The sequence below is a fragment of the Nyctibius grandis genome, chromosome 13 (genome assembly GCF_013368605.1).
Source record: "Nyctibius grandis isolate bNycGra1 chromosome 13, bNycGra1.pri, whole genome shotgun sequence".
Taxonomy (NCBI): Eukaryota; Metazoa; Chordata; class Aves; order Nyctibiiformes; family Nyctibiidae; genus Nyctibius; species Nyctibius grandis.
The window spans coordinates 15636504-15651862 of record NC_090670.1 but is presented as its reverse complement, the minus strand read 5'-3'; the positions used below and the strand labels follow the sequence as shown (position 1 = coordinate 15651862).

Below are 15359 nucleotides of genomic sequence, written 5' to 3'. Positions count from 1 at the left end.
TTTTGTTTGACTTTGTTTTCCCTTTTGTTCTGAGCTCAATTGTGAAATGAGGGTGGGAGGCTGGAATTTCACTGGCTGCAGTTTGTCTCATCTTTGATTCTGTGCACATAAAAGAAACTACACAGCGTTGCAGCACTGGCCCATGTGAGGCTCAAGCGTATTTTGGGAGCTCTCAAAGACTGACTAAACACAGATTGTTCAGATTCCTGCAGTTCCTTTGGACAGCTTTCATGGGTTAACAGGGGGTCACTGAAAAGCTGTGATCTAGGAATGCACATGAAGATTTAAAACAGTCTGTTTTGATAGGATTAATCTGCTTTTAACCTCCTGATTATTGCTCTCTCAAACAACAGTTGAATAGTGTAAGAGCACAAAATTTCTAGTATGAGGAATGCTGACTGTAAAGCAGAATAATGTATATATAGTGAAGGAAGTGACTTGAAAGGAATAAGAGCGTCTGACTTGTTTGAAGATGCTTTCTTTGTTATTAATGCCATACCTTTTGCAATTCTATGTTCATATCTAACCTGGACCAAAATAGAAGCTAGTCGTTTGTGGTTGTGTTCTGCTTCATTCCTGTCAGGTTCATGTTGGTAGGATGAAACAAGCCCCTTGCTCTTTCAGCCTCTTTGGTCCATCTTGGTAAAAGCCTTTTGCAGCTAGTGAACCCTGATTTCCAGCTGTGGGACAGCTCAAGAGCTGCCAGGTCTGCAGAGAGCTACTGACGCCACACAAAGTTTCTGTCCTCTGCAGCAGATGTTTACTAAAGCTACTTTAATATTTAATCTCTTTGTGCATTGAGCCTGTATCTATGTTGTAGGGAAAGCACCTTCAGTAATTCACATGCACAAAGGAGACAGTCAACACTGATGTTGAAGTAACTCACAATAGCTATAGATTCAGGGAAGGGAGATTTCTAGGGTTAGTTTTGATGCTTGAGAAATATCTATACATTCAATTATTCTTGTCCTCACTGTGACAAAAGATAAGCTTTACCTGAATCTGACAAAACCGATTTTTGTACCACAAATGGGCTCTTGAACCAAGTTGTCTTTTTTTTAGGAGCGTAATTTAATGCTGCTCAGTTGGACTGTGTGCTTTGGTTTTGGTTGTCTTGGTCTTTTGCGCTGTACCTTTGCTCTCACAATACTTGATTTCCCTGCCAGAGTGGTAAATGGGGAATTATTTTGAGACTGGCAATTTCTGAGTAACACTTGCTTGTCAGTGTGTGTTGCTTCTCTGCTGCCAGCAGATGGATTCCATCCATGGTTTCATGCCCAGACTGCAGATCAGTTTTGCTGGGTTATTTTAGTAAAATGTGGCAATTTCCCAGATGCACATATATATATTTTATATATACGTATAAATTATTATTTTGGGCTTCAACAGAAGTCAGAAATTGAGCCAGCACTTTAAGGTTGTTGTAGCATGAAGAGTGGTGTATGCTGTTCTCCAAATCGTGAAATGACTGTACAAATATGCTGAAAGCAGAATATGTGTATGGAAAATAAAGTTAATTACGGTGTTTATAAAGCTTTGTTTTAGTGTAAGTAGATCTGCGTGCCACTTCTGAGAGCTTTTTGAACAGGATTGCCAACATGCCTGGATGTGGATGTTGGTGGGGAAACAGAAACTTTTGCTTCTAAGCTGTTCGCGCATTTACATCCCAATTAACTGATCTTTCTTCATTGAATGGATCAAAGCATGGGTCCAGTGTGTGCTAAAGGACCAGCTGCTTCATGAATCCTTCCAATAGGCAGATAGGGAATAGATATAAATAAAGTTTTGTCCTGTTGCTAGCTGGAGAGCTGTTGATTTCATGGTGTGAAGTGTGAAGGGTTTGGTTTCCTTTCAGGATCCTACAGAAATGCAAATGTTTTAAAAGAGCCAAAGTAATTGGCAGGCAGGGAAACATTTGTGGGTTTATTATTTCTGATGTCAAAGGAAGAGCTGCCACCATGGCAGCATCGTCTTTGGCAGAAGCCGGTTTCTGTTGATCAGAACATGCCCTTTCAGGTAAGGTGTGCACGCAGAATGATTGTGTCGCCCTAGCTCTGTGTCATACAAATAACCACATCTGAGCAAAATTAGTTCCTAAACTGCCTCTGGTTCAGGTTTTTAACGGTTCTTAATAAATATTTTTTGCCCGATGGTTAGTTGTGATACTTAGCATATAATGAGTCTTATTGTACTGGGCTTCTGAACTCTTTGGCCCTAGAAATTTAATCAAGTGCTCAAAATTCAAGGATCACATGACATGCTGCCTTGCAATTCAGTCCCTAACTGGCCAGCACAGGGAGCTGAAGTCACAAACTGCATCTCTTACACCAGTGTTTTAAGAATGGTACCATAGAGTTAATTTTACTGTAGTTGCTTTATTTTTAATACAAAAAATGACTTCTCGGAGACTTACATAGATCAGGAAATGATGGCAGATTAAGTACCTGGACTAGGATGTAGGACAAACATACCATAATGCTCTTGTTCAGTCAGTAATTTTAGTAAGTGTGCTTCCCAACTAGTACATTGTCCTCAGGTGTCCTGTCCTGCTGTGTTCTCGTAGCTCGTAACACGCAGAGTGTAGTTCATCTCAGCCAAACACAAAGGCTTTGTGCTCACAGGCCTGGGAGGGTCAGGCTGCCCACTCAGGTTAGCAGCACTCCGCTCTGACAAGGGCCAGTGTGCTCCGTAGGTCTTTGAGGATGATAAATTGATGGCTTCAGTAATGCCAGCATTGACACTGACCCCTTAACGATGAAACAGCTAAGCATTTCCCTGTGGTTTCCTGCAACATTATAGCTGTGACCTCTCTGGAACAGGGAAGAACAGCCCTGAAGTATTTGGGGGGGTGCCTGAACAGGGGAAGGAGGAGCCGTCAACCTGCAAACCGTGACAGGGAGAGAAGAGCTCCTTTCACTCATCCCTGCCTAATAGACTTGATGAGGATTCCTGGGGCAGGGAGAAGTACTGGAGTGAGGAGGAGGAGGGAGGAATGCATTAATCTTCCCGCTTCAGAAAGGAACAATTGTAAAGGTTCAAGGGTAAATGATTTGTCAGGTGCTGGTCTCTTCTTCTAAGTAACGAGTGATAAGACGAGAGGAAACGGTCTCAAGTTGTGCCAGGGCCGGTTTAGATTGGATATCAGGAAAAATTTCTTCACCAAAAGGGTTGTCAGGCAGTGGAACAGGCTGCCCAGGGAAGTGGTGGAGTCACCATCCCTGGAGGGATTTAAAAGACGTATAGATGTGGTGCTGAGGGACATGGTTTAGTGGTGGACTTGGCAGTGCTGCGTTAACGGTTGGACTTGATGATCTTAAAAGTCCTTTCCAACCAAAACAATTCTATGATTTTCTACATGGCCTTTGCTCCAACACCTTGGGTGTGCTGAACAAGCTGTGTAAAATGCTGCAGCCAAGATGCTCCTGGTGCTGAAAATCCTAGGAGGCTTTTTGAGATCTGCCATTTTCACTTTTTAACTGTGTCATTGCAGGCATAATCCAGAATTTTTGCTGTTTATTATTTTAACAAGAATATTGCTAATAAACTACCCTCTTGTTAGCTTTTGCCTGAGAAATGCACATAAAACTATGGTAAAGATTAAAATTTAAAGCGACGAAAAATGCATTCCACGGGGGTCACTTGCAAAAGACCTTATGAAAACAGTGTTCAGGTACCAGAGGGTTTTTTTAATCAAAACTGAAATACTTCTGCAGGTTCTCTGCCCAGGAGATAACTTTTAATTTGTACTGATAATGATTTACATCAGATGATGAAAAATGTGGTTCCACACTCCATTGCATCTCATTTGTTTCCTAACTATGAACAAAAATAAATTAACAAAAATCTCCATGTGCCTGTTTTTCCTAGCAGAAAAAATGCTGGCTTTATGCTTTAAAAAGGAAAAAGCCTCTGCTCGACTTAACTTAAGTGCCCAGTGTTTGCGGTGGCTACTTTCCGATGCTGAGTGTGAAGATGATTCGGCCCAGGAAGCGGTCGCTGTTGATGTCGTTGATAATACCTTTCCCATTCAGACTGCACTGAATAGGGACCAAATAATTCTTCTTCACATCTGTAAAGTGCATAGCCACCAGTGGGGATGTATAGTTGACCTGAAAAGAGGGGAGATTTAAGTGTAATTTTTGAGGGAGCAGAAAAGCAGGCAGTGCTTTCAGGTTCAGTAAAAATCAGTAGTAATCGGTTCACGGCTCCCAGGTGTCTGAGTGCATTTGCCTGATGTCCATCATGGTCCCTCAGGATGCTGAAGCTGAGCCTTTCTGTGCCTCAGAGGGATGGGATCACGTCGGAGTTTTGCACTGCACTATGCCTCTTGGGTTGCTTAGCCAGGACAAGTAACACCGGATAATGGGACTCTCAAATACTTTCTGCTGTTCTAAAAACTGACCTATGGCTTGTAATAAGAAATCCATGGTGTTCCTTGGATGTGTGTGCTCAAAGGAGGCACAGAGCTGGCGTCTGGGGCTGTTAGCCCTCAGCCAGCAGCAGTATGATGACAGGAGTCTAGTGCCTGCCTCATCCTCCACTTCAGCTTTTGTTGTGAGGGTGCATTACCTCCTAACGCTGTACAGCTCAGCACAGACCAAAGCAGTGCTGGCCAGCGTGTTCAGAAATAGCCACCGATGTCGGACTGCTCTGTTCTGAGCCACCCAGCCTGGAGTGGTTTTGTCACAGCTTTGACAGAAGCCTCATCCTTTCCCTCTTGTGTTGCCTAACCCCTGACTTCCCTAACGCCCTGGCAAAACGCTGGTGTTGAGACCTTCTCTGGGAGTTAGCGAAGCCTGTCTTAGTCTCCAGATGATAAATGTAATCATTCCTGTTACTGGCAAGGGGGAACCGGAGTCCCCAAGGATTTCCCGCAGTTTGTCAGAGAAAGAATTAGAGCGCTGTAATCCCAGTGCCTGTGGCCTCCCTCCTGCCTGCATCTGCCCAAAATAGCCAGAAAGCACATCTGTACTCTGTGCAGCAGCTCCTGCCCTCTCTTCCCAAGGAGACATGACAAAGATGCCAGAGTCCTTACTTACGTGAGTGATCTTGCCGTAGTAGGGATAATACATGAGATCAAATGTCCCGTTTCCAGGGTAGAAGTCCACTGATCTGAGATCACTCTCGTTGCCTTTCTGTGATTGGGAAAAAAAAAATAAAGGTACACACATGCCTGTACACAGCGTGTTTGCTGTGAGAGCCAGCAGCTGCTGCAGCGAGCCAGAGCGTAACGGTGCTATGAAGGCATGGGCGAGGGTTACAGAATTTGCTGCCTGTCGATCCCTCCCTGCGCTTGCCTACTGCTTTATTGCTCTCTGAGGGTGTGACCCAGCTGCTGCCCGGGCAGTGGGAGCCCTTCCTTCACCCTGTTGCTGTTGGCTTGCAGGGTGCCCCCCAGGACCGAGCGTCCTGCGGAGCGGCTGGGGATGGAAGTGAGCAGCTCCTGCCTCTTCTTCCCCCAGCTCCAGGCTCTAGCTGGCACCCCAGCACTCAGCCCTGTGGGCCTGTCCTCAGGGGCTGAGCAGAGCACTGCTGGTGAGGCTGGCAGGAGCCAGCAGCACTCAGAGGGTGAGGGCCGGGGCGGGAAGCAGGAGACTGGGCTAAAATGAGGACAGATATTGGTGGGGTCCATCAGAGGGAGATATTTGGCCTTCTATGTACCAAGCTGCCGAGCACGAATGAAAGCAGTACCTGCACTTTGCAGTCCACGCTCACGGGGACCCCAGCACCAGGGCGGTAACCTATGATCTGCAAAAAAAAAATGCTTCTATGAAATGCAGTGCCAAGTGCATGCTGCCTCCCCTTCCAGGGCTCAAGCTCTTCTACGTGCCAGTCGTGTTGCTCAGGACGGGAGCTACGTGCCCCTACAAGCAGGGTCTGCCACCCTGTGCAGTGCAGCTTGCCTGTGCCGAGAGCAGAGGCAGAGCAGAGCATCCAGAGAGGCCAGGCTCCCTGGAGCAATACAGCCACTTCCCCACACAGCTCACACACCCCCCACGTTTATTTTCCCAGCACTGTGCACTGAGCCACCATGCTGTTAGATTTCAAATAAACTCGATTCTGTGAAAATTCGCATTATAAAGAGACTGGGGTCTGTGGTGTAGCCCTAAAGCTCAGTTCCTCCCACACAGGGACCTGGCACAAGACCCTCCAAGCACTCAGGCCTCAGTGAATCAAATCAAGCAAGTTTTGTAGCATTTCTTTTTTATATTTTCTAATGGGTATGAGCCAGCAGGGCTGGGGATTCTAGTTCCCTTTTTCTCTGGGCCTGAGAAATGGAGGAATTTCAGTTTCTGCATGATCTTTATCACCCTGGGATGCACTGAAGGAAAGAATTAAGACGACCAGCTTTCTCTGTACCCGGTTCATCTTCAGCAGGACGCAGGGCTGGCCTTTAGAGTAGCCAAACGTTGGGTCCTCTATGCCAGAGCAGTTCTGCAGCAGTGAGCGCTTGAACTGGCAGGCCTTCTTCTCCTCGCTTTCATTGCCCCCTTGGATGAAGTACTGTCCTGAGATGCACTCGATATTCTTCTCCTCTTGAACTTTGTCATCATAAGCTGGTGGGGACCAAGAGGCTTGTTAACATTTCTCGAGATCCACACAGACCCATGCCCCCAGAGTACATCCGCATGTCAAGAGAGTTAGAAAGTCCCACCTGGAAAGGCAAGGCACAGAAGCTCCTGTGACCACCTTATGAGGCTCCCTTTCTAGATGGGGGTCGTGAGATGCTGAGAGCTGATCTGTGCCCCAGGAGGAGACCTCTGAGCTGTGTGCATGGATGCAAACAACTTGCCGACATGACTCCTGGGGTGCCTAAGAGCTTACCTGCTAGGAAGCGGTGCATGCTGTCCACATAGGGTTGCCACGTGCTGGGCTGAGAGACGTTGAAGGCAATGGTGAACCCGTTCAGGTATGGTCTGATCATTACTCCTGGAGAAGGAAATGGACCCTGTTAGAGCAGATATGGGTGGCCTGGCCACAGGCTTGGGATGCGTGTTGCAGGGGCTGGTTGCACTGCAACTGGGCTTGGAGCTAGGCACAGGCACAAGAGTGGCAGCACCAGCTCACAAATAAACTCTCTCCTCAACCTGCTGATCCCTCACTTCCATTTCACCCCCAGAGAACACCACGCACATCAAAATATGCCAGGAAACATGGAAGACCTGGAGGGTCTCAGCAGTGCTGCAGGGAAGAGATGGGCTTGGGGCTGCATGCAGAGGCTGAGGGAGCAGCGTGACGGGGCCTCGTGTTCCCCACCGACACGAGAACACAGGGAAAAATGCTGCTTCTGTCATAGGGAATGGGTTTTTTTAACATTATCTTGCCAGGATTCCCCCAAATAAAGTAGCATAAAGCTACTCTTGATTTGCATTTTGTTTTGAAGATATGAGGTGTAAAGGGGCAGCAACTGAAGTGAATGGGCATCACCTATGAAATGCCTAAACTTGCTCATTTACCTTGAGAATCATTAGCCTAATAATTAGCATAATTAGAATAACAATTAGTATAATTATAATGAATGCTTCACATGGGGCTAAGATGCCTGATCCTGTGCAGAGAGCCCGCAGCCCTGTCAGTGCCCTGAGGTAAGTGATAACACCCCGTGTTATGGAGGGCTGGCTGACCGTAGGAGCGTACAGCTCCAGCGGGGTTTTACCCAGGGTCCCTGCCACCCCATTTCGGCAGCACTTTGCTGGCGAGTGCCAGCAGAGGTGCCCGAGGCCGGGCTGGCTGGGGTACGTACCTGGTGGAGACACGCGGTCCCGGTACGTGGGCGTGTAGGGACTCAGCGTGAGCAGCATCACGTACATGCAAAAGGCAAACATTCCCGCCAGGCACGTGTAGAAAATGAAGTAAAACAGTAAGATCAAGCCTGCAAAAGAGAGAGGGCATGTTGCTGTTAACGCAACCAGAGCACGTCCCGTGGGCTGTGTCCCGCAGGGATGCACAGCCGTGCTCAGCATGGTGTGTCCTCCGCAGCTCCAAGTCCATCACGCCATTTTTGGGTGCAGGACTCTCAGCCAGACACACTCCCTGCCTAGCCCTGGGGCCGGGGCAGCTGCTGTTTGGGTCCGTACTCCTTCTGCTGCATGGCCCTCCCCAGAGCTGGGTCAGGACCAGGTTCCTGTGTCCACCTGCCTCAGCTCCAACAGACAGACAGACCCGACCTTGGCTCTTGCCCTTCCCAGCCCCTCTTGGTGTGGTAACACACGAGGGTACCCAGTGCCTTCAGCACATCCAAATTCCCAATGGGGGCTGCAGGGCTATGCTCCTGCCCCAACTCCTGTCACCTGCGTGGCAGGGACCCCAGCGCTGGGACTGAAGCAAGTGGCATCGCTCGGGGGCTGCAGCACCGCTGGCTGTTTCATAGCCCTGACATCCAGGGAATGGGTTTGTTTTTCCTCTGGACCAGGCTGATGGCTGAGGATGTCTCAAGAGGCCATGGCCTATGAATAAAACCCAGCGGCTCAGAAAGCAAAATGAAGCCCTAACTCAAATATTTCCCAGGAGAAACATGCCGGCAGCTCGGAGGGAGCCCTGGGAACGCAGATGTGTGCTCCTGTCTTGCTCCTGCCGGGGCCATGGTGCTGGGAACCACTGCGGGGCCGTGTCCTGCTGCGAGCCGAGCCAGGGTGGATGGGACCATCACCACTGCTGGTGGCACAGCAGGGACAGTGTCCAGCCCTGCCACAATGATGCTGGGATGGTGCCTCTGCACCAGCCTGGCAAGGCTGGAGCTGCTGCTGGGGTGCCGAGCCGACACTTGTTGGGACATGGGGCTGCTACCGTTCCCGTTCTCACATTTCCTGCAATGCAGCAGGAAGCATTGTCATGGGCAGAGCCGGGGGTGCAGCCTTGCCCAGGGTCTGGGGCCTCTGGTGCTGAGCCTGTGGCCATCCGGCTCCCTGGATTTTAGCAGCACAAGTCCCCTCAGCCCCACGTCCCTGAGGAACACCTTCAGGACCAGCGCTGGGGAGCAGCCACAGGCTGGGCAAACTCGCTCCTCCTCACCTGTGAGATGAGAGCGGGAAAGTTCAGCTCTATTCACCTCCAAATGCTCTCATTTTAAAAGAAAATTTGATTTTAACAGTGGCTTTAATGCCTCTCTCCCACCCCCCTGTACAGCCATGTGAGCGCACAGCTGGGGGTACGTGTGTCCATAGGGCAGCGGGGCTGTATGGCACCCATGATGCTCCCAAGGCGCAGCAGGACACTGCACCCCCCCCCGAGGCTGTAAATAAACAGCTTCCAGCAGCAGCCAGCCGGGGCCACATGCACAACAGCCGAGCAAGCCCTCTTGTGGGGATTTTCTCAGCACCTGGCAGAGACGCAGAAACCCAAGGACTAAGGACCCAAGTCTCTAAGGACTGTCACCCCCTCGTACACGCCTGTCCCGCAACTCAAGTGGTCTTCCCCCACCAACACCTCTTAATTTCTTCCCAGTACACGGTCTAGGCAGTCTGAAATCTTGGCTTTCACATTCTCAGTAAACATTAACATCCAGACCAAGGGTAACTTTCCCAAGGTTTTCTGCTTGTCCTCATCACTAGTTCTTTATTGCACTGGTTAGAAACATCTACCCTGAAAATGTGGGACAGGGGTGGTCGGTCCAAGCTATCAAGGATGTTCACAGGCAAGTGCATCTGTTGTGAAGCAGAAAAGGCAACAATCCCCAAAAGCAGGGCTTGAGCAAGGACCTACCCCAGCTCTTGGCCGTTCTCCCCAGGCACGTTCTCTCCTCCGGGTTCCACAGGAACGTCTTCATCTCCCCAGACAGGTCTGCCCAGGTTTTGCTCCCCATCTCTGCCTTGGTCTCGTCCTCCCCTCTGTCAGGATCCTGGACCTTCTCCTCATGCTTATTTTCCTGGAAAAGTTACAGAGCACAACCCCCACATGCAAGCTGATCATCTCATTGGCCAAAAATAAATGCAAAAGCACTTAATAGCTGGAAATGTTTCAAATTTCCATTTTCCCATCATCACTCTTGAGTTAAAGAGAGGCAGTTCTGGCTGTTCTGACTTAAGACCGCTTAGATCCCAGCATCCATTTTTCCATGACATGTACGTCACTGCTGTCACACCACGTACTGTCTCCTTGTCCTGGCATTTACAGAAACTCATCTTTTTCCACCTGCGTGAACATGACCAAGGAAAACCTGTGATCTAGGAGGGCTGGGGTTGTTCCCACGCTTCTGCAACGTCTCTGGGCGCAAGTGCACGTTTTCTGTGCTACCACAGACGACAACAGGCAGCATTATTTGAGAGGTCATCCAGTTTGTTTTTCTTGGCGTGTGAGCAAGTGTTTGGTCTTTGGAGAAATCCCTGTGTTGTTATTTTTTAATTACACTGAGTTGCAGGGAAAAGCATCTCCCTGGGCAGCGAGAGTTTGCATATTGCCTCAGTGGTGAAATCTCATTTGTCCGGAGCTCGGGAACACAAATCTCTCTGTACCTGTACCCGGCCAAGAGTCGCTTGAGATGAGACACAGCAGCCACCCCTAACGCCCTTGAACCTGGGCAGGCTCTATGTCTCCAAAAGCAGGCAGCGAGGTGGGAGAGGGTACAGGCCCTGCTTTGTTCTCATGGCAGGGCTGGGCCAGGTACCGCCAGAGAGAAGGGGTGATGCTGAGATCTGGACGGGTTCATCGCCTCCCCATGCTTTAATGCAAATGCTGCTGCAGGGCTCAGCTTCTTCTGGCTCGGTGAAGGCCACACTCGCCCACTTTGGCCACGTCTCCCTGAGGCCACCATGCCCACTGCGAGCACGGCCCCGCAGCAGCTGCACCAGCATCATCGCCCCGTGTCTGTGTGGAGGGCCATGGAAACCCACCAGCCATGGGCACCTGTTGGAGCCAGGGCTGACAAGCAAGATATTTACACTCCGTGGGTCACCCCAGGGGAGCTGTGAAGCGGCCAACAGCTTGGCAGAAAGTGTGGCTTGGAAACACCTTTGAGTCGGGGGAGACTAAACTCTGCTCAGAGACACAGATACTGCAAAACAGTGAGGGTGGGGGAGAGTTCGCACCTTGGAGAGCCTGGGCCAGAGCCAGGGGGCCTGTAAACCATCACCATCCCACTGACGGCCCCGATCAGACCTGGTTAAAGCCCCAGTGGGGCTCTTCTGGGAGCACGCCTGTGCCAGAGCACTGCTGCCGGCAAAATGCCCATGGCCGCCCATATAGCGAAGGCAATGCTTGGCCCAGGTCCCACACCCCGGGCTGGAGCCCTTCCTGAGCCAGCCTGTGCACAGACACAGCCCTGTACCATGCAGAGCTGATGAAACCAGAGGGTTTTGGAGTGGGGAAGCAGCAGCCCCAGCACGAGTCGCCGGCAGAGACATGGGAGAGGAGGTGCAGGGGCTGCCAGCTGCCAGGACACCTGCGGAGGAGCAAGCGCTGGAAGAAGAGGAGGAGGAGGAGTTCTCCTTCCTCTCGCTCTCCTCCCTGTTAAATAAAAGAGCTACCAGCAGCTGTTCTGGAAACATTTTCTCAGACTGCCAGAGCAGCGGGGACTGCTCAGAGGGACTCTGCACCAAGGCTTAGTGCTGCTGTAGGAAAAGCCCTTTGGATTTCACACCAGCTGCAGCTCGGAGGCAGTGAGGGCAGCGCATGGGCTGCACGCAGAGCCCTCACCCAGAAGCTGCTACTGATGCTTGGAGCTGCAGAGGACACAGGGACAGCCCCCCATGGGCTCTCACCCAGGGCACCCCACGGCTCTGCCCTGCGGAAGGCTTTTGCAAGGAGGGAAAATTTCTGGCTCTCCTGGCTCCATGCTGTGTGTCCAGCACTTGGTGAAGGGTCCCATCCTGCCAGCTGGGAGAGGCCACAGGGGCTCTGTAGCAGCATGGGAAGGCTGAGGGGGGCCCAGGCTCTCCCCATGGGCAAAGAGGTCTGTGTGGGGCAGCCGGACAGGACGGGATGACCCCACTGCCAGGTCTCTGGTGGAGGTCCCTGATTTAGGGAGCTAGGCGAGGTCTGCATTGCAGCACGGCCCAGGTGTTTTATCTTTGCAGCCCAGGACCAGAACTGGTCTCGGAGCAGTCCCTTGTACCTGGATCAGGGGCAGAAGGAGCAGCAGGAGCTGGGGTAGGAGCATACTGGGGCAGGGAGGAGGCACAGCCATGGTGGGACTTCTTGGGACACTGGACAGCCCCAGGCTGCTCCCCGCTGCGGCAGCTGGGGTGAGTCTGGGCAGCAAAGCAAAGCTGGGGTTCATCCCTAGTGGGATCACGCTGTGCTGATGATCGTGGGTGCCCTGAGGGAGGCCAGGGGCTTCACCCCATCCTCACCCAGGACCAGGTCAGCTCTCAACAGCAGGTTCCTCCTGCTGAAAGCCAGTTGTGCAGAGGGTGGCCCATGCCCAAGTGTCCCCATCCCTCCTAGCCCCCCTCGCTGCCCAGGACCACCAGCCAGACCCCCTGCTGCCCCTTCCCCTCTCAGTGCAAAATGCTTATGCTTTGCCTAAGGGAAGAAGCAGCGTTTCCTAAAGGAAAGCAGCTATATTTATCAGCCACGAAGCAGGTCCTTGGCAGCTGCCCCCACCTCGCCTCTCGGAGGGTGGCCAGCAGCCCCCAAAAGACTCACCGCCTTCTGGTGGGAGCTCCCATGCTGGCCCTCTGTGTCCCTGGCGCTGGCGTTGCCGTCCATCCCTGGGTGGGAGACGCAGAGAAACGTGAGCATTAGCAACGCAGGAGCTGGGGGCTGAGCCCAGCAGCTCTAGCCCCATCAGGAATGCCATGTCACCCCGGCCCTTGGGGACCCCCCAGTACAGCTCCCCAACCCCGTGGCACCCCACAAAAAGGCTGAGAGAGTATGGCCGCACCAAGACCTTTGCTTGTCTGTGGGGAACCACGCTGCCTTCCCTCCCTACACTGCACGACTTCAGCATTCGGGAGTGGATCAAAAAATAACTTGTTTTCGTAAGAGGGGGGAGCTCAACGCAACAGGATCCCGTCCCAAGCCCCCCTGGCATCCGGTGCCCTTTGCAGCACCCTCACAGCATCCTGCCCCACGCCTGAGCCCCCACCAAGGCCAGCCAGAGCCCTACATGGGGAAGCTGGGCTCTCCGCCCCAGGGAGATCATGTAGCTGTTAATAAACATCAGCAAATCACTAGGGCTTTCGATGGCCGCCTGTGTCTGTCAATATGTGCTTGTCAGTCATGGCGGGGCCATGTTTAATGCTTGCAAAATCCCTTTTGCAGTGAAGGGGTAGTGCAAGGGGCAGGTCTATATTTATCCCTTCGAACTGAGACAGCAGCTGGGAGCGCACAGTGTTGGCTTCCCCGACCCAGCTGTAAGAGCCGGTCACGGCCACTGCGACAGAATCCAGAGGGACACCGTTCCACGAAGCCCTGCGGACCTGGGCCAAGGAGTATCAGATTTTCCCCCATCAGTGAACTACAGGCACAAGACGGTGCATTAGGGTCACAGGGGGTGAGTGCTGGAGTCCCACCTCTGCGAGGGGCTGGTGTGGTGGGAGTGCTGGGGGGCAGCGGGGGGCCAGGGTGCTGGTGTCGAGCCAGCCTCACCAAAACCCTGCCTGCTGGTGCACATGCAGCAGCACCCAGAACAGCTTCAGCAATGTGATGGCAGAGTGCGAGGGCTGCCCGTCCCTGGCTGTGCCCCATGCAGCTCTCAAGGAACAGTGTGGTTTGTTTTACATCGAGTGTCCCAGCAGGAGCTTGGCACCAGCCACCAGCTCATCCCCTTGGCACATTTCCAGTGGGGCTGGCGACCCTTCCCTTTGCAGGACAGCCAGGCCCTGTTCGAGGGTGAGGAGAGGCTGCCTTGCCCCAGGCTGGGGCTTTCCCCAGAGGCACAGGGACATCCATCCTGGGCTCCCGCAGGGCTGCACTGGGCTGTCCAAGCAGGCAAAGCACCGTTCCTCCCTTTCCTCTCCTGAGCATGGCCGAAAGCCACTCACTGGCTGTGCTAATAAATGGGCGCAGCGGGAAAGAAAGAGGTCTGGCAGCTGCCCCGGTCTGCGCCGAGTTGGCTGGGGCTGCCGCATACCTGCTGCCGGGTACGCAGGCAGGGCTGGCTGGGTACCGGTGCCTGCCCGCAGCCGGGCCCGCTGGCAGGAGGGCGTGCAGGCGGCCATGCTCACAGCCGGCTCTTCCCCCCTCTCTGGGGCCTCGGGCCGGAGAGTTGCCTGCCCAAAGCTCGGGAGCTGGGATAGGGTGCAGGGATTTAACTTGGCCCGGGAGATTTTGGGGCACCAGCAGCTCCCTGGGGACACACACATCCCATCGCAGTGGTTGTGCTGTCACACAGCTCAGCCCTGGCACAGAGCAGAGGAGGGAGCTGAGACGCCCCCCCTCCGTTGCTGGCACAGAGTGGGGGCAACTGGGCAGGAGGGGGCCAGTGCTGACCCCGCTGCCCGGTGAGGCACAGGCAGTGAGTGCAGGGTTCCTCAAGTTCATCCGAGGTAAATAACCACTGTTTTCTCTGGAGGTGACGCGTTCTTTGCCATTAATTGATCTGGGCATTTGTAACTTGCCTCTTGCACCGCTGTCAGTGTACGCTTTGTCTTTTCTCCCGGGAGAAGCTGGTAATTAGGCTCTTATCCAATAAAAGTGTGGGTTTTTTGAAGCAGAGATAGGATTAGTTTCTTTTAACTTGATGAAATATGCTTTGGCTTGAAATAATTACATGATTTGCACTTAGCACCTCTCAGCCCAGAGCATTAAAGTGATTTACAAGCAATTACGAAGCCTGCTGGGAAGATGCTTTTATCCCCATTTTACAGATATGATCTGGAAAACAGAGGTTGGGGGCCTGCTCCTGCTCCTTGGCCAGAGACACGGGGAGCTTGCCGGGTGTCCTGGGTTGGGGCACAGGCAGCAACAGGCATTGTCACGGGAGCAGAGATCTCAGAGCACCAACAAATGAAAAAAAGGGCTAGTGGCCATGGCGGGGTGGCTGCTGGGAGTGCCACCAGCACCGCTCTGGGGCTCAGCGCCGCAGGGAGGAGGGAGATGGGGGGACAGAGGGGTGCCAGGGAGATGTTTGGCAGAGGAGAGCATGGCCTGGAGCAGCGGGGCTGGAGGTGGGGTGGGAGCTGCTGGGGTGCAAAGGGGCTGGGGAAAGATGGGGAGAGGGCAGGGGAGCCCCAACAGCAGCACTGAGCCCCTCCAGCCAGGCTGCTGGTGAGTGCGGGGGGCTCCAGCGCAGGAACCTCCCGGAGATGGGGCAGGACCTGTCCCTCCCCTCCCAAAACACCCCTCAGGGGCACGATCCCCCCGCGGCTCCCAGCGGAACGGGCCCGGCCCTCCCCTCCCCACGCCTCGGAGGTGCGGGGGGGAGCAGCAGTGTTGGAAGGGACGGCACATAACCGGAGTCCTTCCCGCTGGGACCCGGC

The 15359-nt window shown here is 52.8% G+C and overlaps 1 protein-coding gene across 3 annotated transcripts; it reads right to left on the bottom strand.

Moving 5' to 3' along the window:
- Positions 1-2355: 2355 nt before the first annotated feature.
- On the bottom strand, positions 2356-12971 carry ATP1B4 (ATPase Na+/K+ transporting family member beta 4). Of its 3 annotated transcripts, none has more exons than XM_068411908.1 (9): positions 12821-12971; positions 12583-12647; positions 9703-9865; positions 7745-7873; positions 6826-6930; positions 6361-6557; positions 5692-5748; positions 5040-5135; positions 2356-4109 (listed from the first exon to the last, which is right to left on the bottom strand). In XM_068411908.1, the coding sequence occupies exons 2-9, from the start codon at positions 12643-12645 to the stop codon at positions 3948-3950; spliced, it is 972 nt and encodes a 323-aa protein (XP_068268009.1). In that variant the 5' UTR covers positions 12646-12647; positions 12821-12971; the 3' UTR covers positions 2356-3947. The 3 variants fall into 3 exon arrangements, with proteins under 3 accessions (XP_068268009.1, XP_068268010.1, XP_068268008.1); XM_068411909.1 differs by having other exon boundaries at positions 12827-12971; XM_068411907.1 differs by lacking the exon at positions 12821-12971 and having other exon boundaries at positions 12583-12803.
- Between the last annotated feature and the right edge of the window lie 2388 nt (positions 12972-15359).